Here is a 26,695-nt window from a genome sequence, read left to right on the forward strand (position 1 = left end):
AACTCAATACATTCTAGCTGCCCACTCACATAAAGAGCAACTCCACCACCTCTCCTTAGCGGCCTGTCTTTCCTGAACAAGACATAGCCATCCATGACCACATTCCAGTCATGCGAGGCGTCCCACCAAGTCTCTGTAATTGCCACTAGATCATAGCCCCCCGACCGAACACGGATTTCTAACTCCTCCTGTTTATTCCCCATGCTGCGTGCATTGGTGTACAGGCATTTCAGGGAGCGAGCTGAGCACACCGATTTCACCCCAGGGGGATGGGGGGCCTCCTGGTCTACCTCAACACTAGAGCATTGCCCCAGTGGTGCAAGCCCAGCTACTACCCCATCCCCCTTCGAATCTAGTTTAAAGCTCTCTGAATGAGCCCTGCTAATTCCTGTCCCAGAACCCTTTTGCCCCTACGACATAAACCTTTCCCATGTATTACCGTCATGCCTGGTGTCTTATAAAACCAGCCATTATCAAAGAACCCAAAGCCCTGCCTGTAGCACCAGTCTCGTAGCCAGGCATTAATAGAGAGAATCCTACTATTCCATCCCACGTCATCACCTGAAAATGGAAGGAGGGAGGAGAAAACAACTTGTGCCCCAGACTCTTTCACCAACCATCCTAGGGCCTTGTAGTCTTTCTTCATCCCCCTCAGACTACGGGATGCAGCTTCTTCCCCACCTGTCTGGAAGATCAGCAGGGGGTAGTAGTCTGTGGCCTTCACCAGGTTGGGGAGTTGCCTGGTGATATCCCTGATTCGGGCTCCAGGCAGGCTGCAGACCTCCCTGTGATGGGGGTCAGCTCTGCATATTGGGCCCTCAGATCCCTTTAGGAAGGAGTCTCCAACCACTAAAACTCTTCTCTTCTTCCTTGTGGAGGAGGTAGTTATATGCCTGTCAGGTTTTTCTGACTGTGGTGGGACCTCTGATATAGGTTGCCTCTCCACCACATCCCCATTGGACCGGCTGTATTCCACTAGGGCTTCATATCTATTGCTCAGAGGCAGCTGTGGAGGCAAAGTAGGCAAGGAGGGCACTCACCTTTTGCCACGGCCATAGACTTGCCTCCACTCACTCCTCTCCTCTAGGTTATTGTTTTCCACCTGAGAGGGGCAGAGTGCAGTTGTCCCTCGATCCTGGGAGCTCTCCGGCAGGTGCTCCCATTTTTGTTGCAGGGAGGGCAAAGCCTGGCTCCACCAGTCTATCTCCATTTCAGCCTCCCGAATGCTCCTAAGCCTTTCTACTTCGGCTTGAAGCCTTTCAACCTGGCTTTGCAGCTGTGCCGCTTGGCCGAGCAGATCATCTACCTGCTCACAGCGCACACAGCCCCCTGACACCACAGAGACGCTGTAGCATTCCCTGCAGCCGGCAACCTGCACCATCGCCTCCTTCCGTGGGAACTCTGTCTGGGTTCCCACATCCATTTTGGTCTTCTTCCGCCGGGTAGATACCATTGTTCTTTCACTGAGCTGGGAAATACCTGTTGGTGACACCCCTGGTTCACAGCTCCTTGGCACCTTCCTCGCCTTGTGCACTGGGAGGGAGTCAGTGCCCTCCCCAACGAGCTGCAAACGACTGCAGCCTCTCCTGCCCTGGGACACACACAGTCACTGCTGACTCACACAGTCACTGCTGAGTCTCTCTCTCCCTTCTGGGCAGGGACACGTCAAACAGCTACACCAACAACTGTCTTGGAAAGAATGTCCATAATAGCACAGTCCCATACGGTGTGGGAGGCATTTTAGTTCCACCGATACGGGAGGTCTTGACTTCACTGGACTATTCCAAAATGCTCAAATGCTTTGGGCATCAACATCTGTCATTCACTTACTAAAATGCCCAAAGCACCAACACAGGGTTAAACATTGTCATTTACCTTGTGTGATGTTTGGGGATCGTCGGAAACCTATTATGTTGGATAAAATGTCTTCCACACGTAACAGACCATGTAAGATGCTTCCTTGAGTGCTGTTACTATACAGCATATATGGCGTCTGAGGGGCAGAAATGTTGACCTTCCTTTTCTAAAAGGTTCACTGTCAGGGCAGGAGAGTTTGTTTGCTCTCCCCAGATGCTGGAAGAAAGAATACTAAATGACAAAATGCAAGGTGTGGGGTTTTTTTTTTAAAGGTGAGGTCAAAACAGATGTTTGCTCCAGAAGCAAAATTATCTAGGAGCCGAACGACGGCTTCCATTATACTTACAGTGGACAAACTGAAGAGCTTTACCTTGTAACACGAAAACAGTAGCATTTAAAGCACTAACTGAACCCCTTCTAATCTAGAGATTCTGTAAAACAATTATATTTTCAAATCAGCTTTCCAGATTTGATACGTGGTTAGGAATTTAATTTTTATTTCTCAATAAATATCTTGTACATTCTCATTTTTATTAATTTATTAATAAACACGACAATGTGCAATAGCCAACACAGCACAATTGCTTGGTTTTTTTCAATTGTCCAAATTATTTTAATAGTGTTTTGTAATAATTAAAAGAAAAAATCTTAACTATATAGATGAAGAAAACCTCTGGTATTCTTGCATCTCTTACCTGTACTCCCAACTGAGCATCAGGGTTCTTTTTTTTGGTTTTATTTTGCATATATAATACAGTATCAAAATCTCCTGTTGTATGTCTGTTTGCTCCAACATTACGTCAGTATATTTGATCAGCGATTAGAATCTTTGGTCTTAATTTTATCAGGCTAATGCATAAGCTCTAGCATGACATTCACAATCATTTTTACAAGGGCAAGTAGTGACAGGACGAGGGGGAATGGTTTTAAACTGAAAAAGGGTAGATTTAGATTAGATATTAGGAAGAAATTCTTGACTGTGAGGGTGGTGAGACACTGGCACAGGTTGCCCAGAGAAGCTGTGGATGCCCCCTCCCTGGCAGTGTTTAAGGCCAGGCTGGATGGGGCTTTGAGCAACCTGGTCTAGAGGAAAGGTGTCCCTGCCTGTGGCAGGGGGATTAGAACTAGATGATCTTTAAGGTCCCTTCCAACCCAAACCATTCTATGATATGATTCTATGATAATCATGTTTGACAACTAGTATCTGTAAAGGAAAGAAGTGTGGAAAAAAAAAAAAAAAAGAGACTGCTGGAGTCCAAGATTACGAGTCTCTCCTAACTCTCCTCACAGTTCAGGCTAACCCATCACTTTTACACATAGTTGCGTGAGGCTGCTTATGTCTCCAAATATTGAATGTGCTTTGCTCTGACTGAAATCACATCTGCCTGGGCCTTCTGTGGTTTTTTTTTTGCACCTCAGTTAACTAATAATGCCAAATGACTTTGGACTGTTACTAACCAGATAGCGAGGATAAACACATTGCATATATAAACAGAACTAGACCAAAACTGGCATCATAAGAGGCAGTTAAAATCACTACTGCTGATGTGACTGATGCTATTAAAGCATTAGCGATAGGTCAGGACCTGCTCCAACCGGCAGCAATATTCATTTGCCAAAACAGTGCCTTTTCATAAAAAACAGTGACTGTGAAAGTGCCTTAATAACCTGTGAGAAAAGATGAAAAACACCTTAACACGCTTGCAGAGGGAATGAGAGTGACACACAACGCTGGTGCACGCAATGCAACGAGAGCAGTCACTGGTGCTGCTGGTACTTAAACAAAGCCACATTACTCTTATGCATTTTACTATTGAAAAAATAAATGCATATTAAAAAGATCTGCAAGTCCAAGGGACATGAAAGAACAGTGTTTGCTGCATTTTTGTAAGCTGAGCAGTGAAATAACCCTGCCAGTCCCTGAGAGACAGGCAGAAGCACAGCTCCTGCTCTGATTTCCCTGGGGTAGCGATGGGCATTAAAGCAGGTGAGAGATGCACGGCCCGGGGAAAATTTCACCCTGAATTGTTACAATTTAGAGAGACGCTGTCAGGTCAAATATGCTCTGCAATGAAGCGTTGTTAAAAGCAAAACCCAAACCCTCTCCTTCTGGGGGAAAAGAAAAGTTTCATTCATTTCTTCTCCCTTTCTCTCAAAATCCACCGGGAACTGCTTCCACCCTCTCCCAGCCACCTTCCGGGCCAGCCTGGCCCCAGACATGGCCATATCCTGTGGGTCTACGAAACATGAACTGAAAATCAACAGACATCTCCTGAAACAAAGAATAAACCCAAACAGTACAGAAAGGTAACTTTAAATAGCATGACATGAAACACAATTTACAGGGATAATCAAACAAATGGTTTAAAGTTTACCTTAGAGTTTCCCTTAAATAACACTATTTTTTTACCATAACAGTATTATACTGCATGTAAATCTGAGGTGAGAAAGTTCATCCACTCAAGTAACCAGAAAGTGTACAGTACATTTGCTAATAAATCTAATTGTAATAAAATGCTTCTTTTTTGAAGGACTGCTGGCAATAAAAGCAGAGGTGCTGAAGGAATTTCCATGTAAAAACACATTTACTAAAAGACTTATTAATATGCCACTTCTTTATTGCATTTAGTATGCCATCATATGTTTACAGAACCAAGATATTTATACTTTGAAGTGTACTTCCCCTTAGTAGCCACCTCTGTGTGTATGTACGTGTACATGCAGTTGTCCCAGCCAGGGATAACCTTCCCAACCTTCCCGTCCCAATTCCTTTCTCTCCAAACAGGAACTGCGTCTTCAACCTCTTTGTTTTCACATATATAGTCAACATAACAATACTAACAAGCCTTTGAAAAATGTCTTCCATCCTCTCTTGCCATAAAGAGTTTTGAAGCTAGCCAGGTTTCATAACACATCCTAAATACAGAACATTTTTGATGCTGTGATAAAGATTCTTGCTGCAGGACTGATGGAGAATGACCACGAGAAACTGGACCCTTTAGAACACCGACGGTTGTATTTAACAAGATCAAATTAATTTGCCTCCTCCCCTCCAAATATACTGCTCACAGTGCGGTTTGAGCAACTGCAGGATTAAGAGAAATATTAGAAGTGAAGTACTGCATTTCCTCCTTCAGATTTTTGTAAGTACCCTCCCTTGACTTTTTTTCTGTTCAGTTACCCTCAAATTAATAGCAGCAGAGTATCAGTGACGATGCACACCCTCCTGCTTCTTTAAATCATACATTCAATTCTTCAAGTATTCCTGTGCTCCTGACGCACTACAGGATATCTGTTCTTTAGTAGATAAAGAGGGATCATTGCCTCACGGGACAAGCCAAACAGCAGCCGATTGAATTATAAAGTAAGTCTTTATAACTATACTGGATATTAAATATACCCCAACATAGATATCTTACTACAATAAAAATAGATTGCTTTCTTCTTCCTTCATAGAAAAGAACTTATTTTCTCATGCCTAGATCTCTCCTCCAGTTTCATCTTCAAAAGACCCAAGCAAAACAGAAAATGAAGGAGCTCTAGCAAAGAGTTAGTAACTTCTTTGTCTCCCAACTGAAAAGGCACCTCCAGGTACTGAGGCCACCCTGGGGATTCTGGGCAAGAGCGCAGCGGGACAGAATCATCAGTGATGCAAAGGAGACACAGCATTAGTCCCCTCGTTGGAAACGCTGTCTGTTGGGTCCTTAAGACCGTTTTGACCCTTTCCCCTTACTTTTCACAGGCAGAACTGAAAGAATCTATTTATGTTTTGTTTTCCTTCTTAACAGCCACTTTCTCTAGATCTGACATCTCTGAGCACTGTGCCTGATCAGATAACGAATGTTTACACGCGATGGTCAGTGTTTCCAAGCTGCTCCATTGTTCCCAGCATCCAGCGGTGAAGCTCCGATGCCCATCAGGACAAGAAAGCAACAGCAGAGGAAGGAAGGGTTTCCTGCCTGACAAGAGCAGTCCTGTTTAAATCAGAGATGGAGTTAACTACCCAAACATATGCACATAAAACACTGAAACAGATTGCCTGGCTCTGCCTTGCATAATATTATCAAATCCCAGTGAACCGTGTTTAATAAAACAGGGTGAGATGATACCATAGTGCTGGCAACATGGCAGGCAGAGGAATGATCACAAACTGTCCTTTATTTATTTGTCCCTCCAGAAAACCATTCGCTCTGTTGCCATCCTGCGATTTACCCTGCCTCACTGCAATTCTTTGAACGCGCTAAGTCAGTTGAGAGATTTTGGGTGAAGTTTTATGGTCTGGCTGTCGTGCAGATTGGGGTCGCTTTGCTGATTAGAGAACAGTATGTATTTTATTAATAACTGTGTTTATCCTCAGCTTTAGGGCTCGTATCTCCAGCGGGAGTGGGTTTCTTTTGAATTCACGCACCGTGACATCAGCGACGCTTAAGCACTTGACAACATGGTAGATGTGAAGATCTGCTGCAAAATCTGGGGGATCTCTTTGGTATCCATGGCAATAAAAGACCGACCTGCTGGTAGCGTCCTCTGCAGCCTAAGGAGCAGAATGAGGGACAAGACACAATTACCATTTCGAATTATCTTCCCTACCACAAGCCAGGGTTCCTTAGGAACAGATGTTTTTCCTTTCGAATACCTTCCCAATCCATGCCGTTCACGTCGCTGTCACTATGCAATTAAAGGCTTGGGAAAGCAGCAGTGGGAGGAAACACTGAGAGCAGCAAAGTCACAGAGGTCCTTTCAGCAAGACAATCAAGAGCATTTCTAGAGATTTCTATTCATGTCCTCTTCCTGACGTGCAAAAACTCTGTTTTGATCAAGGTACCAGTGACCTCACAAGGTATTACTGCAACTGGTTTTCTGATGGCAGCTAGAGATTTACTCTGGAAATGAAGATACTTACTTACTCTAAATAGATCACCATAAACCCACAGCTCTTTAGAATCACCTCCAGTGATTCTAAATGTGCTCTTTGCATGTCCTCTTTGAGATCACAGCATATTAGATGGAAAGGTGTTTTTCTGCCAATATTAGCCTGACACATTTTTATTCACAGCTTAACTCCCCTTAAAAAAGCTAAACAAGATGCATGTTACAAACCCTATCTCCTTCATGTTCAGTCAGCGGGCTTGGAATTTATTTTTTCTTTGCTTTTTAAAGGAGTTTATCTCCAATGCTAAGCTAAGGCTCACTTTTAAAGTGAGCTTTTAAAAAAAGCCACAACAGAGAATTCCCTTCTCCTTCCCTCACAGCAGTTACAGGAAGGCTTTGTCTAATTCTGCACTTCCACGTACACAGAAATGCATTTCAGTGACAGCATTGTGTGCATTTTCCATACCCAGTGAACCAGGCAATTATAAGATCTCCTCTTACACGGCAGGATATGGTCAATGCTTTTTTTTTCCTTTCCTAGTAGAAGTAAAAGGACCTTCTGTAATTATAATCTTTCAGAATGGATTCTCTTTTCATGCATAACGTAGCTCTGATGTACAGACCTGCAGACATGACTAACGCTGCCTGTGCAGCTGCATCTTTCAAACTTTTTCTAATTAAAACTATGTACTCAGGGCCAATTCCCTTTGGGCCTTCTCTCATTCTGCTCTAGTTGAATACATGAACAGAAGCAGAAAAGGCACTGTTGATATTTGTGGCTATACCAGCTTTTTGCTGCATATACTGGTCCTCATTGGATGTAGAACTGAGGGACCACCTGGGACAATACTTCCTTCTTTTCCCCCGTGCCCAAACAATTTAAAGTGAAATTATGTAGAAGCACTAAAAATAGGCATATTGGCTCAGACTTTCCAAAAATGTATGTCTCTAACACAAGGGGAGTATCTGAGTCAAATTTTTGGCAGTTTTGAAGACCATTAAACTCCAGCTTTTCCTGCTTTAATCTCTTTTCTTAGGCCCACACACATTCACACCGCATACTGGGCAATGGCAAAGGCACCACGTCTCTGTCATGATTACGTAATGATATTACATATGGGTATAGTGCACATCCTCCAGTGGGAGAATGGCTTCAGGTGCTCCCTTTGGATGCACAGAATGCTCTGAACTAGCTGGCTGTAAGGGATGCCTGCAAGGAGCCACGAACCAGTCTCCTCCCTGACACAAGTCAGAAGCTACTGCTTCTCGCTTGTCAATCAAAAAAAAAAAACCAAGGATGAAAAATTGGACATGACCTGGCAATGTGCACTCGCAGCCCAGAAGGCCAACCATATCCTGGGCTGCATAAAAAGCAGCATGGTCAGCAGGTTGAGGGAGGTGATTCTTCCCCTCTACTCTGCTCTTGTGAGACCCCACCTGAACCCCAGTCGTTCAGCTCTGGGGTCCTCAGCACAAGAAAGACATGGACCTGTTAGAGTGTGTCCAGAGAAGGGCCACAAAAATGATCAGAGGAATGGAACACCCCTCCTGTGAAGAAAGGCTGAGAGAGTTGGGGCTGTTCTGCCTGGAGAAGAGAAAGGACCAGGGAGCCCTTACTGCGGCCTTTCAATATATAAAGGGGGCTTATAAGAAGGATGGAGAGAGACTTCTTCCCAGGGTCTGCAGTGACAGGACAAGGGGCAACAGTTTTAAACTGAAAGAGGGTAGGTTTAGACTGGACATAAGGAAGAATTTTTTTATGATGAGGGTGGTGAAACACTGGCACAGGTTGCCCAGAAAAGTTGTGGATGCCCCCTCCCTGACAGTGTTCAAGGCCAGGTTAGATGGGGCTGTGAGCAACCTGGTCTAGTGGAAGGTGTCCCTGCCCATGGCAGCGGGGTTGGACTACATGATCTTTAAGGTCCCTTCCAACCCAAACCATTCTATGATTTTATGATACTATGATCAAAACCTTAGTGCAGAACACCAGCATGGGAAACTATGCCTAACTTCACTGCAATAAAAGTGTAGTTTAGATTTATGATGAATGGAAACAAAGAAAGTTATATTAGGCATAAAACAAATATACCTACCTATCTGCCTGGTCTCCCAAGGATCCTATAAATATGGCAAAAGCATTGACTTGAGCATTGGTGATCAAGACCTGAGCAAACCTTGATGGCTGAATACCATATCGCTCGAGATTTGCATCACTCAAGACAATAACAAAATACTCATCAGCCTCTTCCTTGGCGATTTCACGAATGGCGTGCTCTGTCCCTTCCAAGGTATGGTCTCCGCTCATGCAGAACTGAGCATGGGCATGCATGATCTGTGTGCACAGCATAACCAAGTGAAAATACATAAGAAGACTTTATGAATAAACATTCATTTCAACTGGCACAGGAGGGGAGTAAATATTCAGTTATGCTGTATCAGGGGATGCTTCAGAAATGTGGACCGATACTCCAGATACTACAGAAGATGCAGCATTTTGTACATAATACGTCATATTTTAAGAGAGGCATCACTTCTTAAAAACCCAGTGGGTCAAACAAAATCCATGCAAGGACAGAATTAGACTGGACCTTAGAGAAGGTAAAATAGCTTTGATCACCTGCAGTTTGAGTAGCTACATTCCCATCTATTTAAGGAAGAAAACAGGGCTTAGTTTCCTAATACTGTGACTGGCTCCTGCCTGTTTATAATTTGCACTAGACTTCCAAACCCCAATAGTGCTACAGTTGTTACCAAATATTTGACTCCTGACATCGGGAGTAAAGTTTAAAAATGCTGAAACAGTTTGTTTGAGCTACTATGAAATAAATACACTGTTTGCATTGATGAAGCTGTTTCCTATGCAGAAGGCAAGGAATTTTAGACATTAGAAAATCCAGTCCTTCTAACGCAAGTAACTGCTGATCTTTTAAAAATACTTTTTGAAGGAAGCTCAAATACACAGTTCTAATCTATCAAGCTGCCAACCAGGTAAATCCTGCAATGTACTCAATTTTTCTGCATCGTGTCGCAGTAAAGTCTTGATGAATACACTCAACTTTGCAATTGTGATTTAACACATTTTGAGTCTAGCATTGACGCATTTTCCCACTGCTACTGTGACACATCACTTTTTGAAGGTACCAGGCTAAATCAATGACCCAGTATCCTTCTGCAGTTTAAATTAGTCACTTAAGCACTAATAATATCACCACATTATTTAGGCAGAGCTATCTATATCCTTTGACAGGCAGTCAAAATGACACATTTATGATACAGCAGTCCAGAAAAAGGCATATCTAGCTTCTACTATTTTGGCACAATCTGTTTTCTGCGAAGTCTCTGAAAGGTCCTGTTTCAGCTTTATGCAAATACACAGATTTCGCTTTCTTGTCTTTCTTTTATTTCACTCTCCTTATGTTTTGCATCCTGTGACCTACCTACAATTTTATCTTTGCAGTCATAAAATTGTTAATTATCCACCACCACTTATCAGTAGGATTTACCTTAAGAATCTCTAATCTTTGCTTATTGTTCTTGGGAACTTTGTCACTCCCAACCAAGGCGATATTGAAGCCATCTCCTGAATGTCCAACAATATCGTACTGCAAGAAAGAAACTTCATCAGTCATTTGTTAGTCACAAATGGCCCTTGGGTCACAATGACATGAGACAGATCAAAGGCAATTTGCTTTCAACAAGAAAATCCAAATACTGTTCCCTGCTTCTGTTTATGAGCTGCTTAGGGGAACTACTTGCAATTTCTCACCGACATGAAAACATGGGAAAGAACTGCTAAATAATGAAATTAAAGAACAGTTACTTATTTCCATGGTCTGTTTTTCACCTCATCCCACCAACTGCAGAGCAGTGATGCGTAAGATCAAGACCCTGCGCTCTCACATTGTCTGCCTGTTTTTTTAAAGTAGCAATTTTCGTCCTCTTGATTGTGACAAACAAGAAGTGCATTGTTTGAGAATAGCTCCCACATTTGATGGATCTTTTTTGTGACCTCATTCTGCTCTGAAAAAAAAAGTATTACAAGCCTTCTTTTTTGAAAATCAGCACTCCTTATTTTTGTGCATAACAGATCAAAGTCATTGTTGAAAGTATGTAGAGAAGTGAATTCCAAGAGTCTCTGTACGTTTTCAAAGGAGATGGCGTGCGCCTCATTCTCCTGTGAAAGATGTTGTAAAAACATGACATGTAGAGCTGTAATGGTTCAAATATCTTGTTGAACAAATGATGCAATATTAAGAAGGCCTTTGTTTTATGTGAGAGTTTTATTGTCGATACATGAAAACCGAGACAAGCTGAGTTATGGCAAGGTCCTGACCTGCTCTTTGTGTTGTGGATGTGGCACACCAGGGAGAATTCATGAGCAGGACAAAAGTGGATTTAAGAGCTGTCTACACCAAGTAATAGAGCACAGTGCACAGATCCTGAGCCCGGAGAGACCTGAGCTGGCAATTCCTCAACAGGAACATGCCTGTATTTGCCCCTGACTAGCTGGCACAGACCTGTCTTTAGTTGACAGGGAGCCCTTGTGAAATATTTTGCCTTTCTGTTATCTTTTATTCAAGTACTGCCTACAGGTCCCTGTTGGGTTCACCATCCCTAAGTCCCATATAATCATTTGGTAAAAGGCCAGTCTCATCCTCAAAGAGTTTCTGAATTTTCTTTCCTATTGCAGACTACTTCATTTGGTATAAGTTGGGTTCTGTAGAGTGGGGAAATGTTATTCTTTATCGACAAAGCTCTTTTTAATTGTTTCCATACCACTAATTTGCTTAAAAACATATCAAGAGTAAAAGAAAGCTAGAGCAGCTGGAACAATATTTTTAAAGGTGACACCTCCCTCTGCAAAACAGTAAATGTGCCGCATTATTTCACCCGAGGTCAGACCATTTTATGACAGCCTCACATAACCCAGACTTCCTTCCCCTAGGAAATCTTTGTATAACCTATTCCCCATGTACTCCCATTTCCTTCTGCTCTGTTGGCTTTTCCCATTCCTGTTCTCAGCTCTTCCATTTCTTGTGTTTGCTACCCAGCCTCACGTAAAGCTTCCAGTTTGGCATATGCTTTCTCTTCAAAACCTATTTCTTATCACCAATAATGCTTCAGACTCTCTCTTTCCTGATGAATATTTAGCTGGTGTTCTGTCTTCCCTCAATCGTTATCTTTCCTGGAGAAAAGACATGGTAAATGAAAACAGATAAATTTTGAGAATGATGTTGAGGTTACATTCAACATACTTCTGAATTATTACAGGAATAAATTCAGAACGTGAACCACACACAAAGAGAGTGTGCATGTGTATTGTTTTTAAAATTAGAGATTATTCAAATCAGAGGAACTAAATAAAGCAGTGGTTTAACGGAGCAGAAAGTATACAGTGCCAATGCAGTTCTTAGATAATGTCAGAAATGTCCACAGATCTTCAGCGTAGGCTCTTAATTACGAAACCCTGCAGGTCCTTTGCTGAGCAAGTTTGTATTTGGTATCACTTTTAAATCAACAATGTAATTATGTAAAGCAAAACGCTGTCATTCTCCTGTGTGTGAAGCCTGATTCCTTCATAACAAGCTCCTTCCCAGCATTTCATATACCTCTCCCACTGGGTGTTCTGCTATCAGCTCTGCCATACCGACTTCATGGGAATAGGGCAAACTTTGCTATTTGGGAATATCATTTTGGTTCTCGGCACACACTGATAACAGACCAATCTTTCATCTCAAAAAGGCTGGGTTTAAACTTAGTGTGACAGTCTGTGTAAAGGGAACTGCTGTAGCGCCTAGATGAAACACCAGAGGTTGACCCTACGGTTGGGCCCCCTCCACATTCTTGCACAAGGTGGGAACGTACAACCTGGGTACAGGAAAGGCGAGCCTGAAGTGATCTGAGCAAACTATTGCAGGTATGTAAAGGTGTTCACCTGGGAACATCGTGTCCTGTCTGCTCCCTCCTCAGCTAGCTGCTTATTATTCTCCATGTGTGCCCATGCATGCGCCTGAGTATGTACACTTACATTTAACAGATGTTATCTGTTTCCTTGTTTCTTTGCTGACAGTTTACTACACTAGCTGTGATTTTAAAAAGCATGGTGAGGCAGCAGGGAAAAGTGGCTGTTTGCTTTGTCCTGGCTGCTGCATTCTGGGTCAAGCAGGGCCTCCTGAAAAGCAGGGTCAGATTGTGCTGTGCTGTGGAAGAGAAGTGCTATGGTCACCAGCCCTCATGTGCTGGTCCTCATGGTCCTCTGATCCCCCTAGAAGTCAAGTCAAGGACCACAAGTAGCCAAAACCTAATGAGTGTGATGTTGCTTTTGGGCAGCTTAGCTCCCCAAACTGTGAGGTTGGATGAGTACTTGTGCCCCAGCGAAGGAGGGGACGGGAACGTAGCAGCACTGACTTGGATTGACTTAAGTCAACACAGGACTGCAGCCTGGGAGACCCTACTTGGGAGGGAGGGATGGGAGCAGGCTCACAGCCAAGCTTGAGAGGTGACAGAAGGGAGATGTTTGCCCAGGGGAATGTATGAAGTCTACCACGATTTAGCAACACAGAGTCTGGGACAGGAATAAAACTGAAGCGAGGACGCCCACTCTGCAAGGGCAAAGAAGAAGGATTTAAATTTCTCACCCAGGTTTTCTTTCAGTAAATTATTAGCTCCTCCTGATTTGTGTTCTAGTAAAATGAAGGCTTAGTGATTTGATGTTATCTTGGTGCGTTCATTTTAAAGAAAAGGTGCAGACAGCTCCACAGCCCTGGCCAACTGGGAACCCCAACAGGTGCAGGCACATGCATGTTTTGTCAAAACCAGTTTCCTTCCTTCACAGCAGCTAAAGATGAGCACAGAAAAAGGGCCTCTGAGAAGCAAGGTTCTGATGCATTTTTCTCATAAATTCCCTAGGAGAATTTATTTGGATGGAGTGACAAATGAGAGAAGAGCTGTGATATGATCTTACTCAGAACTGACTTTTGTTTTGTTTTACAAAATAGATTGCAAGCACAGGTCTCTCAGGGCAAATCCAGCAGCAAAATTGTTTGCTACAGTGCAAGCTTGACTGAATTAATTTATTATTGTGGTAGACAGAAGCTCGTTTTCCAATAGCCTCAGGTACACTGAGACAAGAACTGTTCTACTCAGAGCTGTGAGTACACAACATGTAAACATGTTTCTCGAAATAGCATCATTTTGTTGGTTGCTTTCCTTACAGGTTAAAACAATCCCTATCCCACTGTCACATTTTGCACTGAATGGATGGCTGCTGCTGCCTAAAATGGGTAAAATGGAAGACTTTGTCTTCTGCAGCTGCCATGCCAAAAGGTTTAATTTCTGAAGGCATTAAAAAAGCTGAAAGAAGATGCAAGCTGAATGTAAAAGGCAGTGTGAATTAGACAGGCCTCTGCCAGAGGGCTAGCTCTTTATAAATTCATCTCTTTGGAGAACACTGAACATTATTTTTTCCTGAATTTATTTCAAAGTTTTTGTTTATTATTTAAAAGAAACTATTCTGCCAAGCATGTGGAACATTTCTTCTTCTCCTGAATTAACAGTGCTGCCTCCATAGTATCTTCTACAAATAGGGAATGCTGAAATGGGCATATGTCATCTGCAATACCCCTTTAATATAGCTATAAATAACAATTCAGGCTTTTCCTACCAGTTACATAACATGCTATTTATTGAACCACTTACAACATTTTAAAGGCTTCCTAAAATTGCTGTTGGATAATTTACTGGACATGCCTCCTAAATCTGCCATCATGTGTGCAAATGATGGTAATGAGGGATGATATAAAACCATATGGGTTGTGTGACAGACATAATACTACCCTCAGATAAAACAAAGAACAAACTGCCCTTCTGTACATTTTCAAATAATTGGCACCTAAAATGAGACACACAAAAGATGTAAGAAATTTAATCATGCGAAAGAACTTGCTTCTTATAACTTATATGTATAAGTGATGCATCCGCACATTTAAAGGGGTCAAGGGGCAGTTGTAGGAACATATTTAATCTCCATTATTAGGATAAGACTGAGAATGTGGCTTCTATTATCTCAGTCCCTCCCACTCTTTTCTTTAATAAAGCACTTCAGAGGAAGCGCAGATGAGATGACATTGGAGGAGGGCTTTCAAACATGGCTGTTAATTTAAATGGATTTCCCGACTGTGGGATGAGCCTCCCATTTCCCTCTTGACAAGGAATTATTCACTGCCTGCACTTATGGGAAATGGAAGCAGGCAGGTTGTCCTACGCAAGCATAAAAAGCTGACAAATACCTGCTGGTACTTGTCTGACTTTTTATGAAGGATAACTTTGTTACCTGCTTGGTACAGTCACATACCCAATACTTAGCTCTTCTGTATAAGAAGGTACAGAGAGAGTACTCGCTACCTTCGTTCAGTGCTGTAAGGACCAATCAGACAATCAACATCATCAGTGATACCAAGGGGTACCACACATGGGGAAAGTGCAGCTGGTAGGATAAAACAACTAAGGAAAAGCCCGCCTGATTAATTCACAACCTTATTTAGCAGAGAACTAAACCAAGCAGCAGCAGAAAAGTGATCTTGAGCAAAGGCCAACAATTGGTTTCCAAAGTTTGCACTGCAGTTAGATAGCAAAAGGGAACTTCACTATGTAAATAACCTTTGAATGCTTTGCTCAACAAGCCTGACGGTCCCCCAGTCCAACACATGTTGTACAAGAAACCCCTCAAATTTGCAGCAAATGTTTTGACGCTTGCAGATGGAGCTACAACAGGAACAGATAACAGCAGGCATATCTGAAGGCCAAAAAAGTCTATTTTTATAAAACCAGGCAAGAAGAGGACAAAGAAGAGAAAGAAAAAAAGTGATAAATGCAGATTTCTCATTGCACACAACACACTTGTGTATTTTTTTCTCTTTTTTCAAATGGTTCCTCATTTAGAAATGAGAAATGTATGCTATTTTTGCAGACATACCCAAACTTCAGCTTTGTCCTGAGAAAAATCAGCAGCATCTTGCAAAGTGTCAAGTGTTTTACAGATTGGAGTCACTGATACTTTAAACCACTTACTGGCTCTCTTACTCTCTGAAGACCTAATTACACTCATTAGAAACTGAGGAACTGGCATGAACTCTGGTTATTGATTGCATTCGTGCAGGTGTAGCAACTGCCGTACCAAATTATACACCATAAAAATTTGTATTTTTGAGCTGGAGATTTCAGAAATGCCATTTATTTTTATCAAAGGAATTACTCAAGGAGTCCATCAGCACATGCACAGGAGATTTTTGATATGAGAGGACTGTGTAATGTAGGTTGAAAAGAGAGAGTTTAGCCTGACCATTGGATCACATTAAGAATATGGTTCAAACATGACTAGTTAACAAATGCCTCTGTGTGCATTTTGGGGGATGACTTCAGTGGGCAATAAGACCACATCTCTTTTGCTGTCCTAGTCATCCCTAGTTTACCCTTGCAGATATTATGCTTTGAGTGAATCAAATCCCAATAAAGCAGAACAGAGAGATGTGGAGGAAGAAAAATACTTTTCTTCCTTTTGGCAAAAGCAGCTCCGAAGCTGACAGAGCTCACATTGGATCTGGTCAGCCTTGAGTCAAGGGTCTGTTACTGGAGCACAAAAGCTCATGTAGTGGAAGGAGCCCTTAAATGGAGGTGAGCTACCCTAGAGGCAAGTGAAGTTGACCAGATGAAGAAGCTGATGACAACTTTTTTCCCTTGGTATGTCACTAAAGTTTCCAGCGTCTTCCTCACCACTGTTATTTTAAGTACAAACTTACACCTCTCTTGACTCATAGAGATTGTACAGGTAACGTTACTACTCCTCTCTTACTATCATCAAAGAGTGACAATGTCCACATCTAATAACTGCACATGGTTTTTGTGTAAGTGTTTTTATAAATGGCATGTGGTTGTTAGAGAGAAACATTTACTGTTACAACTAACTGCATTTTGAGCTATTTGCATGGCCAAATACAGGGTTTCATCTACATGCAGGGCAGAACACTGGCCAACAGCAACTATTGCCAAGTAAAACATAATAATCTGTAATAGACACAGAGGGACTTGAAAGGTAATGAAATAGACTTTAAAATTCCAGAACTGAAGACAGTTCTTAGTGATCTTACTAAGTCTGCACAGTGGGTTGGCTGGCTGTCTAATTCTACATGTTATTCCTTTACCATGCACCTGAAGGTCATGTCTATAGCCGGGTTCTCAGCTATAGAGCTGCACTGAAAATAAGGACAGCTGGTTATCTACCACTGCACTACATCTCCTTCCAGTGTCACCACCTTCTAAGCCACTGTCCTTTGTTGTGTAAATGTAAAATAATTCATTGTTCATAACAAGAGCAGAATGGCTGTAGTAGAACAGAATGAATAACTGTCCCCTGGTCACTGTTTCCATTTTACTCAAGATTTTATCAGCTCCTTGATTTTTCTTTCCTCCAAATGAAGCAGTTCTTGCCTACTTAGCCATTTTTTGTACGAGGACACTTCCATACCCTTTGTAATCTTTGTCACCCTCTCTTCTTTTTCAGCTCTACAAGAACTTTCGTGAGATGGGGGACCAAAGTTGCACACATTATCCCTGATGTGAATGCACTATGGATTGTTTACAGCAACATTCTGATGCTTTGTGCTTTATTCTCTGTTCTTGTGCTAATAGCTTCTAACATTCAATTAGCTTTTTTGACAGCTGGTAGGCACTGAGTGTTCAAAGAACCATACAACATAATTACAAGATTTCTTTGTTGAGCACTAATATAGAGCTGAGAGTGAGCATTAACACGTAGCTGACACTTCCTCACTGCGTATTTAAAATCAGAATTGTTTTCTTCCATCTGCAGCATTTTACATTTAATAGCAATGAACACCATCTGCCATTTTATTTCCCAGTCACTATTCATGGGCAGGTCCTTCTCCAACTTCTCGCAGCTGCATTTCTCTTTTTGTTTCCCCAAATAACTTCATACAACTAGCAAGTTTTGTCACCTCGCTGTCCATCCCCTTTTACACATTATTTATGAATATACAGAACAACATAAGAACATGGGCCCTGGCACAAATCCCAGCACAGTTCCACCAGTGACCAGCGACCTTCCTTCACTTCTTCACTCTAAAAAATGACCACTTAGTCTGTTTTCTATATTTTTAGCAGTAGTTAATTTATCTGAAGTCTTTCCCTTTTATCCTTAAAGCACTACCATTTCTTTATGAACCTCTGGTGAGGGACTTTGTCAAAGTCGCTGGCCCCCGGTTGCCGGCCCTTGTACTCATGGGCGACTTCAACTTGCCAGATGTCTGCTGGAAATACAACATGGCAGAGAGGAAGCAATCTAGGAGATTCCTCAAATGTGTGGAGGACAACTTCCTCATGCAAGTGGTAAATGAGCCCACTAGAGGAGGGGCCCTGCTTGACCTGTTGTTTGTGAACAGGGAGGGACTAGTGGGAGATGTGAGGGTCGGTGGCCGTCTTGGGAATAGTGACCATGAAATGTTAGAGTTTTCGATAGTGGGGGAAGTAAGGAGGGGCAAGAGTAGAACTCCTGCCTTAGATTTCCGCAGGGCAGACTTTAGCCTGTTTAAGAGGTTGGTGGACCGAGTCCCTTGGGAGATGGTCCTGAAGGCCAAAGGAGTCCAGGAAGGCTGGACGTGCTTCAAAAAGGAATTGCCAAATATTCAGGAGCAGGCTGTCCCGGTGTGTAGGAAGACAAGCCGTCGGGGAAAAAGACCGGCCTGGTTAAACAGAGAACTTAGACTAGAATTTAGGGAAAAAAAGAGAGCCTACTTGCTCTGGAAGAAGGGTCGGGTAACTTGGGAGGTCTATAGGGACATTGCCAGGTCGTGTAGGGAGAAGATTAGAAGGGCCAAAGCTCAATTAGAGCTTGACTTGGCTGCTACAGTCAAAGATAACAAAAAAAAGCTTTTACAAATACATCAACAGCAAAAGGAGGGTCAAGGAGAGCCTCCACCACCTGCTGAATGAGGAGGGTAGTGTAGTGTCAGGGGATGAGGAAAAGGCAGAGGTGCTCAATGCCTTCTTTGCCTCGGTCTTTAATGTCAAGACTGGTTGTCCTCAGGAGACTCGGCCCCCAGAGCCTGAGGTTAGGGATGGGGGGCTGTGTGAACCCCCCGTAATCCAGGAGGAGACGGTTAGTGACCTGCTGTGCCAGTTGGACACCCAGAAGGCTATGGGCCCAGATGGGATTCACCCCAGAGTAATGAAGGAACTGGCAAATGAACTTGCCAAACCACTCTCGATTATCTACTGGCAGTCCTGGTTAATTGGAGAAGTTCCAGCTGACTGGAAATTAGCAAATGTAACGCCCATCTACAAGAAGGGCCGGAAGGATGATCCAGGGAACTATAGGCCTGTCAGCCTGACCTCGGTGCCAGGCAAGGTGATGGAACAGATCATCCTGAGTGCCATTACACGGCACGTGCAGGACAATTGGGGCATTGGGGCCAGCCAACATGGATTCATGAAAGGCAGGTCCTGCTTGACCAACCTGGTCTCCTTCTATGACCAAGTGACCCACTGAGTAGATGAGGGCAGGGCTGTGGATGTAGTCTATCTAGACTTCAGTAAGGCATTCGACACTGTCTCCCACAGCGTCCTCCTAGACAAACTGGCTGCCTGGGGCTTGGATGGGTGGACTCTTAAATGGGTTAAAAACTGGCTGGATGGCTGAGCCCAGAGAGTGGTGGTGAATGGGGCAAAGTCCAACTGGCGGCTGGTCACTAGCAGTGTTCCCCAGGGCTCAGTTCTGGGGCCGGTGCTGTTCAATATCTTTATAGATGATCTAGACGTAGGGATTGAGTGCACCCTCAGTAAATTTGCAGATGACACCAAGCTGGGTGGCAGTGTCGATCTGCTGGAGGGTAGGAAGGCCCTAGAGAGGGATCTGGACAGGTTAGATAGATGGGCCGAGACCAACGGCATGAGGTTCAACAAGAACAAGTGCCAGGTCTTACACTTCAGCCACAACAACCCCCTGCAGCTCTACAGGCTGGGGGAAGAGTGGTTAAAAAGCGGCCCGGCAGAAAGAGACCTGGGGGTGCTGATCGACAGCTGGCTAAATATGAGCCAGCAGTGTGCCCAGGTGGCCAAGAAGGCCAATGGCATCCTGGCCTCTATTAGGAATAGTGTAGCCAGCAGGTCTAGGGAAGTGATCGTCCCTCTGTACTCAGCACTGGTGAGGCCGCACCTTGAATACTGTGTCCAGTTCTGGGCCCTGCACTTCAAGAAAGATGTTGAGGTGTTGGAGCGAGTCCAGAGGAGGGCGACCAAGCTTGTGAAGGGTCTGGAGGGTCTGACCTACGAGGAACGGCTGATGGCGCTGGGGTTGTTTAGCCTGGAGAAGAGGAGGCTCAGAGGTGACCTTATTGCAGTCTACAACTAGAGGGACCTCGACAGGCTGGAGAGTTGGGCGGGGAGAAATTTAATGAAATATAACAAGGGCAAGTGTAGAGTCCTGCATCTGGGCAAGAACAACCCCATGTACCAGTACAAGTTGGGGGCAGACCTGTTGGAGAGCAGCGTAGGGGAAAGGGACCTGGGGGTCCTAGTGGACAACAGGATGACCATGAGCCAGCAGTGTGCCCTTGTGGCCAAGAAGGCCAATGGCATCCTGGGGTGTATTAGAAGGGGTGTGGTCAGCAGGTCGAGAGAGGTTCTCCTCCCCCTCTACTCTGCCCTGGTGAGGCCGCATCTGGAGTATTGTGTCCAGTTCTGGGCCCCTCAGTTCAAGAAGGACAGGGAACTGCTAGAGAGAGTCCAGCGCAGAGCCACAAAGATGATTAAGGGAGTGGAAGATCTCCCTTATGAGAAGAGGCTGAGGGAGCTGGGTCTCTTTAGCTTGGAGAAGAGGAGACTGAGGGGTGACCTCATTAATGTTTATAAATATGTAAAGGGCGAGTGTCAAGAGGATGGAGCCAGGCTCTTCTCAGTGACATCCCTTGACAGGACAAGGGGCAATGGGTGCAAGCTGGAACACAGGAGGTTCCACTTAAATTTGAGGAAAAACTTCTTTACGGTGAGGGTGACTGAACACTGGAACAGGCTGCCCAGAGAGGTTGTGGAGTCTCCTTCTCTGGAGACATTCAAAACCCGCCTGGACGCGTTCCTGTGTGATATGGTCTAGGCAATCCTGCTCCGGCAGGGGGATTGGACTAGATGATCTTTCGAGGTCCCTTCCAATCCCTAACATTCTGTGATTCTGTGATTCTGTGAACTACCTGAAGGGAGGTTGTAGTGAAGTGGGAGTCGGCCTCTTCTCCCAGGAAGCTAGCGATAGGACAAGAGGACATAGCCTCAAGCTTCGCCAGGGGAGGTTCAGGTTGGACATTAGGAAGAATTTCTTCTCAGAAAGGGTTATTAGACATTGGAATGGGCTGCCCAGGGAGGTGGTGGAGTCACCATCTCTGGATGTGTTTAAAAAAAGACTGGACATGGCACTTAATGCCACGGTCTAGTTGACATGGTGGTGTCAGGGCAATGGTTGGACTCGATGATCCCAGAGGTCTCTTCCAACCTGGCTGATTCTGTGATTCTGCGATTCTGTAAATGCTTTTGGCTCAGGAGACTCTATCAACCAACCTTGCTTGTCACATACAAAGTCTTCAGAATGCATTACTCCTCTTTACAAAAGCCATGTTGACTATATCCCAACATATCATATTTATCCTTGTGTTCACTACTTCTATTTCATCTTCCTTTGTGGATGATCCTGCATTTGGCCATACTAATATGTGTTGCTCAGATATGCATGATTTACCAAGCTACACAAATTGTGTTGCATAATTACACCGCCTGGATTAATATTTGTCATTAACTTTTCTATTATCAGTGAGCAGGAGATACACAAGTAGCTGAACCAATAAACTCCTTGTTTCCCGCTATTTTCTTAACTACAGTTGGGTTCCCACATGGCTTCTCTGGGCTAAGGTCTAAGCTTATGGTTACAGCATTTTTCTCCAACAGGAACAGAGCACCACTCTCTACCTGGCCTATTTTCATGACATTTGCAGGCATTTAGTGTCTTTGGGAACAAAACCATGGTTTCAAATTTGTCTGAAATTGTGAAACATGCTCTGTTTAAGCATGTTTAAGGGGGAGAAAGCATTACTGCCAGAGAGTATGGTAGCACACGCCTCATTTCCTTAAGAAAGTAGGCTAAAAACATAATGCCTGTCTCCTGTTTAGGAGATTTTACATTTTGTTCAGACGTATTTTTAAGTAAGTCTTATGTTTGAGATGCTCTTTGGTAAAGGCATGGGACATGTTTATTCTTCTATTAAACACTGAGTCTGTCAAGAATTAGCCTGAGACTGGCCGTTCCTGTCTTTTTTAAGGTTAAAGAAACATACCCTAGACCTTGTTTAGGTTTACTGAGATAAAAAAGGGTATAAAATTTGTTTACATTTCCTTTGCAGGCTACCATTAAATAACATTTGGAACCTAATATCTTTCAGTACAAGAAATTATTTTCTTGCTTTCAGGTAAATGGAAGATAACACAAGTAAGAGACAAAGAAGTTTGGTCTTTTCCCAGGACAGAGTACTACTGTCTATACTCTAGGCAGATGGAAGGGCAGGGCATCTTTGCATGTCCTGAAGCTCATATTTACTTGTGTTCTGTAGGCTTAAGCGTTTCTGCTCAAAGAAACAAATAAACAGATAAATACAGAAAAATGCAGCAAATTTCATTAAATCAAAGTCTTAAAAGCCTTAGATTGAATTCTGTCCTGCTGAAGCGTGTAATGTTTCTTATCCATTCACTGGTATTATTTTTCAGGTTGCTAGAAATAGAGTAATGTCTTTATTTCCTTGTGGGAATGAATAATGTTCTTTGGCTAGACTGACTGCTGAAACACTTTTTCCACTGCTCCACACAGCCTGTGCAATAACCACAGTGCTCCTAGCCCAGCTGTAATTACCTTGAATTTGTGCTCATAACTCTCAAAAGCTTCCATGACCATGCAGACAGCCTCCATGGAGCGTTCCAGTCGTCCATCCACCCCGTTAAAGCGGTACATGCTACCGGAAACATCTACCACCAGGCGTAAGCGTTTAGGTTTCTGCTGGGGGCTCCCAGGCTGACAGAGAAACATAGCAGAAAAAAAAAAGCCAATATAAATGGGAAAGCTAAACATCAGTAAAGATAAAACATTTCGGAAAGAGAACTCAACACACTTTGTGAAGCAAGAAACTTTTATCCAGCAAACACCGATTATTTAAAAAAAAAAGAACAAAACCATTTTAACCTTTTTTCTAACTGTTTCAAACCAGTTATTTGACAGATACCTCAATTCATTCTTTCCCCTCACCTTCAATGACTGGAAACAAAATACCTTGAAAAATTCCACACATGGTTGTCAGGATAATACTTTTTTCTGTCTCATTTTTGATTCTTAACATTTTATTTCAGTAAAGAGACACTGAAATTTGCTCTTTCTGCCAAGGCTCATAATGGAAATGATTTTCCTTGGCTTAGGGTACTAACAGGGACCTGTATAAGACTGTAAAAACTTGTCTGCTGAGGTTAATAACATTCCAAAAATGTTTGGAATCTTGTTCTGATTAACTACTAGTTTCTTCTTCATTCTGATGCTGAAACCATTATTTTTTCCTAAAAACAATCCCCATCTGTTTTAACAATTTTTGGCACAGTACATTCAAGGGAGGTGTTTTATTTAGTGTGCAATGAGATGAGTCTGGATTCAAGCACAAGGCTATTAAAAATGGTCTGGCAAAAAAACAGTCACATTAAAAACAAATAAGTAAAATGTTTCTTTTGCCTGTAAAGGGTTGCAAATATTTGTGTGCTTTATTATTTTAATTATTCTCTTAATAGACTGTGGCATCCCTGTCCTCCCAAAAACAAAGGGAGAGAGAGGGCCCATTAAATCCTACATTTATTTTGTTTTTTATTCAAACATAAAGGTGTCCTACTTTTTTTTCCTAATTGAACTATTTTTACAAAGCCTTAAAACTGATACATTGAATAAATACATTTGAAAAAAATGAGAAATGAATAATTTTTCCCTTATCGATCTTTCACACAGGCAGTGTCAAGTTCCATAAACTGTTCAAAGCAGCAGACATCAGGACCAAATAGCATAAAAAGTAATACCAGGGATTCATCAGATGTGGGTAGCTGACATGCAAAAAGACATTGAACTCAGCTATTTAAAAAAAAACTTAGTGTAGTTAAAATTTGCAATCTGTCATTAAGTAGTACTGTTAAATATTATGGACTAGCTCCACCAGTTTTGGCCAGGTTTTGTTGGTCTGATTCATGTGGTTTGTCTGTTGCTGACTCATAGAGGCCTAACCATAACGTCTTCTAAGGAATGGCTGAATTGAGCCATAGGACAGACAACTTTATCGTATCTTAATGGCTTTCCCTCACACTTTCTTCACATTATAATTTTTATTCTTGTAAATCCAAATATCTGTGGAAGTTGAAATTCTTCGCATATCATGGAATAAGGAGAAGACATTTGTAAAACACTTTTTTTTTTAAAACTTCCCAGGTATCAGGGTATTTATTACCGAAAATGAGATTAAATTGAATTAGTGAGAAAATATTTTCCTTTTTCTTAGACAGACAAATAAAATGTTTTGTGCTAATTGCTTTCAGCTCAATAAAATATAAAATAAAGAACATAAAAACTGTTGCACTGGATCAAAACAAAGGACTGCCTAGATCAGCATCCTCTCTCTTACAGTGGCAAATAGCAAATACATGTGTATGACTATAAGAAATGAAGCAGATCTTCCATCCTGTGGTTGCCTCTGTCTCAGGGACTTCCCAAGGTTCTTCTGAGTTTCTCATTCCTATAACTCACTGAAACTCCACTTACATTTGTATAGCCATTATCAAAACAGTAAACTGGTTAAGCGCTTCCCTACCTTTCTCTTCTACTTGTTGGATACTTACTTGCGGCTCAAGTTCTCTCCGTTGTTTATATATGGCTTTTTCTCCTGTCAGCCCATCAATGATTTTGGCATCATCTAGCTCTCCAACAGCTTGGTGTCTCAGCCATTGTCTTTCCTTACCCTTGGCCTACAACAGAAAAGAAACTTCAATTAATAACTCAATTTTCCTTTTCTAGTAAGTAATAAAGTGAACCTTGCCATTCGAACTTTGTTAAGTCACGCTTTTACAAATTCATATTAAAAATCACTTTTGCTAATATCTTTGACAGTGATTGTTTAAGCAACCTAAACCTTAATCATTCTCCTCCCCATGACATTCACTCAGTGATGCGACTGTAAGCAATTTAAGATATACTGAACATGGCATATGAAAGAATTTTCTCTGTAATGATGTGATAGTTCTGGCATAAGTCAAAGAAATCCGAACACATTTTCATAGCTGTCCTGCTCTTTTCCTCTGCAAGAAAAATTAACACTGACAAAGAACACGTTCCCTCTGTAATTTTGTCTCCTTTAAGTTGTTTCGTATATGAGAGTTTAACTGCAGAAATGTTAACCTTTTTTCTTGCAACTGTGCTGGAAATATGTGCAGCTTGTGCAGAAGTACATACAACCAGAGGGACATACATAACTGACCATTTATTATGTGTTCTCCATCCCAGCAGCGCAAGAAAAAAAACATAGGGTGACTTAAAGGTAAGTCACAACAATCCAGGAACTCAAATATTCATAGAACTCCTGTACATAGAAGCAAGCACTTAAGATTTAAGACTCCAGTGTGTTGATATTATAAACAACATATTTAAGAATGTTTTCAAAGGACAGCTTCATCATGGTTCATAATACATAAGATCCATCTAAAGACTGTAAATTCTGCATATTTGGGTTTCATCGTTTATTTAATCTCTGCTTGAATCTTCGGGCTGAAGTTGCTCATCCTAGCAGTAAGCCTAGCAAGGAAATAAGATTTTAAATTTATGTATGTATAATGCATTTGCACTCTCAGCAAATGGCTAGTCAGCAGCTGGAGGGAAATCAAGTATTTAGCAGGACACAAACTGCCTTAAACATTGGTTCTCAGGAATGAAAATCAGATGCTCTCTGACGAGCAGAAAGTGTTACATTACAAATCCCCAGTGAATGGCAGGCCTGGGATTTGAGAGGACGAACCTTCACAATTTTGTACAGTCTGAGCAGTCAGATGATGGCTTCTAAAGGCTCAGAGAATCTTTGATTTTGCTTTGGTCAAAATTTGTGAGTTTTTCTTTTTGGTGTGCATGGAAAAAGGAGTTCTGGACTACTGTCTATTGCCTATAGTTACTCAAGACTAATGGACTACTTACACAACTATGAAAATAAGTGGGCAGAAAGAATACAAAGCCACAAGAAAAATGCAGAGGAGGGCCACAAAGATGATCAGAGGGCTGGAACACCTCTCCTATGAAGACAGGCTGAGAGTTGAGGCTGTTCAGCCTGGAGAAGAGAAGGCTCCGCGAAGACCTTCTAGCAGCCTTCCAGTACCTGAAGAGGGCCTACAGGAAAGCGGGAGAGGGACTTTTTACAAGGGCGTGTAGTGACAGGACGAGAGGGAACGGTTTTAAACTGAAAGAGGGTAGATTTAGATTAAACATTAGGAAGAAATTCTATACTGTGAAGGTGGTGAGACACCAGCACAGGTTGCCCAGAGAAGCTGTGGCTGCCCCCTCCCTGGCAGTGTTTAAGGCCAGGTTGGATGGGGCTTTGAGCAACCTGGTCTAATGGAAAGGTGACCCTGCCCATGGCAGGGGGGTTGGAACTAGATGATCTTTAAGGTCCCTTCCAACCTAAACCATTCTGTGATTCTAAGATTCTATGAATCTTACAGTATAGAATTTACACAGCTGTGACAAACACACTTTTTTTAGTTAGGTAGTGTCAAAAGTTTTACAGGTGCTTCCTGAGGGAAGGCAAAACCAATGCCAGTACATAGAAACCTCAGCCTTTTAGTAAATCACAGAAGGGGA

The 26,695-nt window shown here is 42.5% G+C and overlaps 1 protein-coding gene across 5 annotated transcripts in view; it reads right to left on the minus strand.

The window, feature by feature from the left end:
• Positions 1–4,454: 4,454 nt before the first annotated feature.
• Positions 4,455–26,695, minus strand: part of VWA8 (von Willebrand factor A domain containing 8) — a 225,603-nt gene continuing 203,362 nt past the window's right edge. For 3 of the 5 annotated variants that reach the window (XM_068418050.1, XM_068418037.1, XM_068418072.1), the window contains 5 exons: positions 24,694–24,819; positions 22,688–22,846; positions 10,233–10,331; positions 8,823–9,061; positions 6,195–6,391 (listed from right to left, as the gene is read on the minus strand). In XM_068418050.1, coding sequence (XP_068274151.1) covers positions 6,283–6,391; positions 8,823–9,061; positions 10,233–10,331; positions 22,688–22,846; positions 24,694–24,819 — 732 coding nt within the window. In that variant the 3' untranslated portion in view covers positions 6,195–6,282. Of the gene's footprint in view, positions 5,832–6,194; positions 6,392–8,822; positions 9,062–10,232; positions 10,332–22,687; positions 22,847–24,693; positions 24,820–26,695 lie in introns of those variants that run through there. The other 2 variants (XM_068418042.1, XM_068418061.1) reach the window with 2 other exon arrangements.

The sequence above is a fragment of the Nyctibius grandis genome, chromosome 2, assembly GCF_013368605.1.
Source record: "Nyctibius grandis isolate bNycGra1 chromosome 2, bNycGra1.pri, whole genome shotgun sequence".
In the NCBI taxonomy this organism is placed as follows: Eukaryota; Metazoa; Chordata; class Aves; order Nyctibiiformes; family Nyctibiidae; genus Nyctibius; species Nyctibius grandis.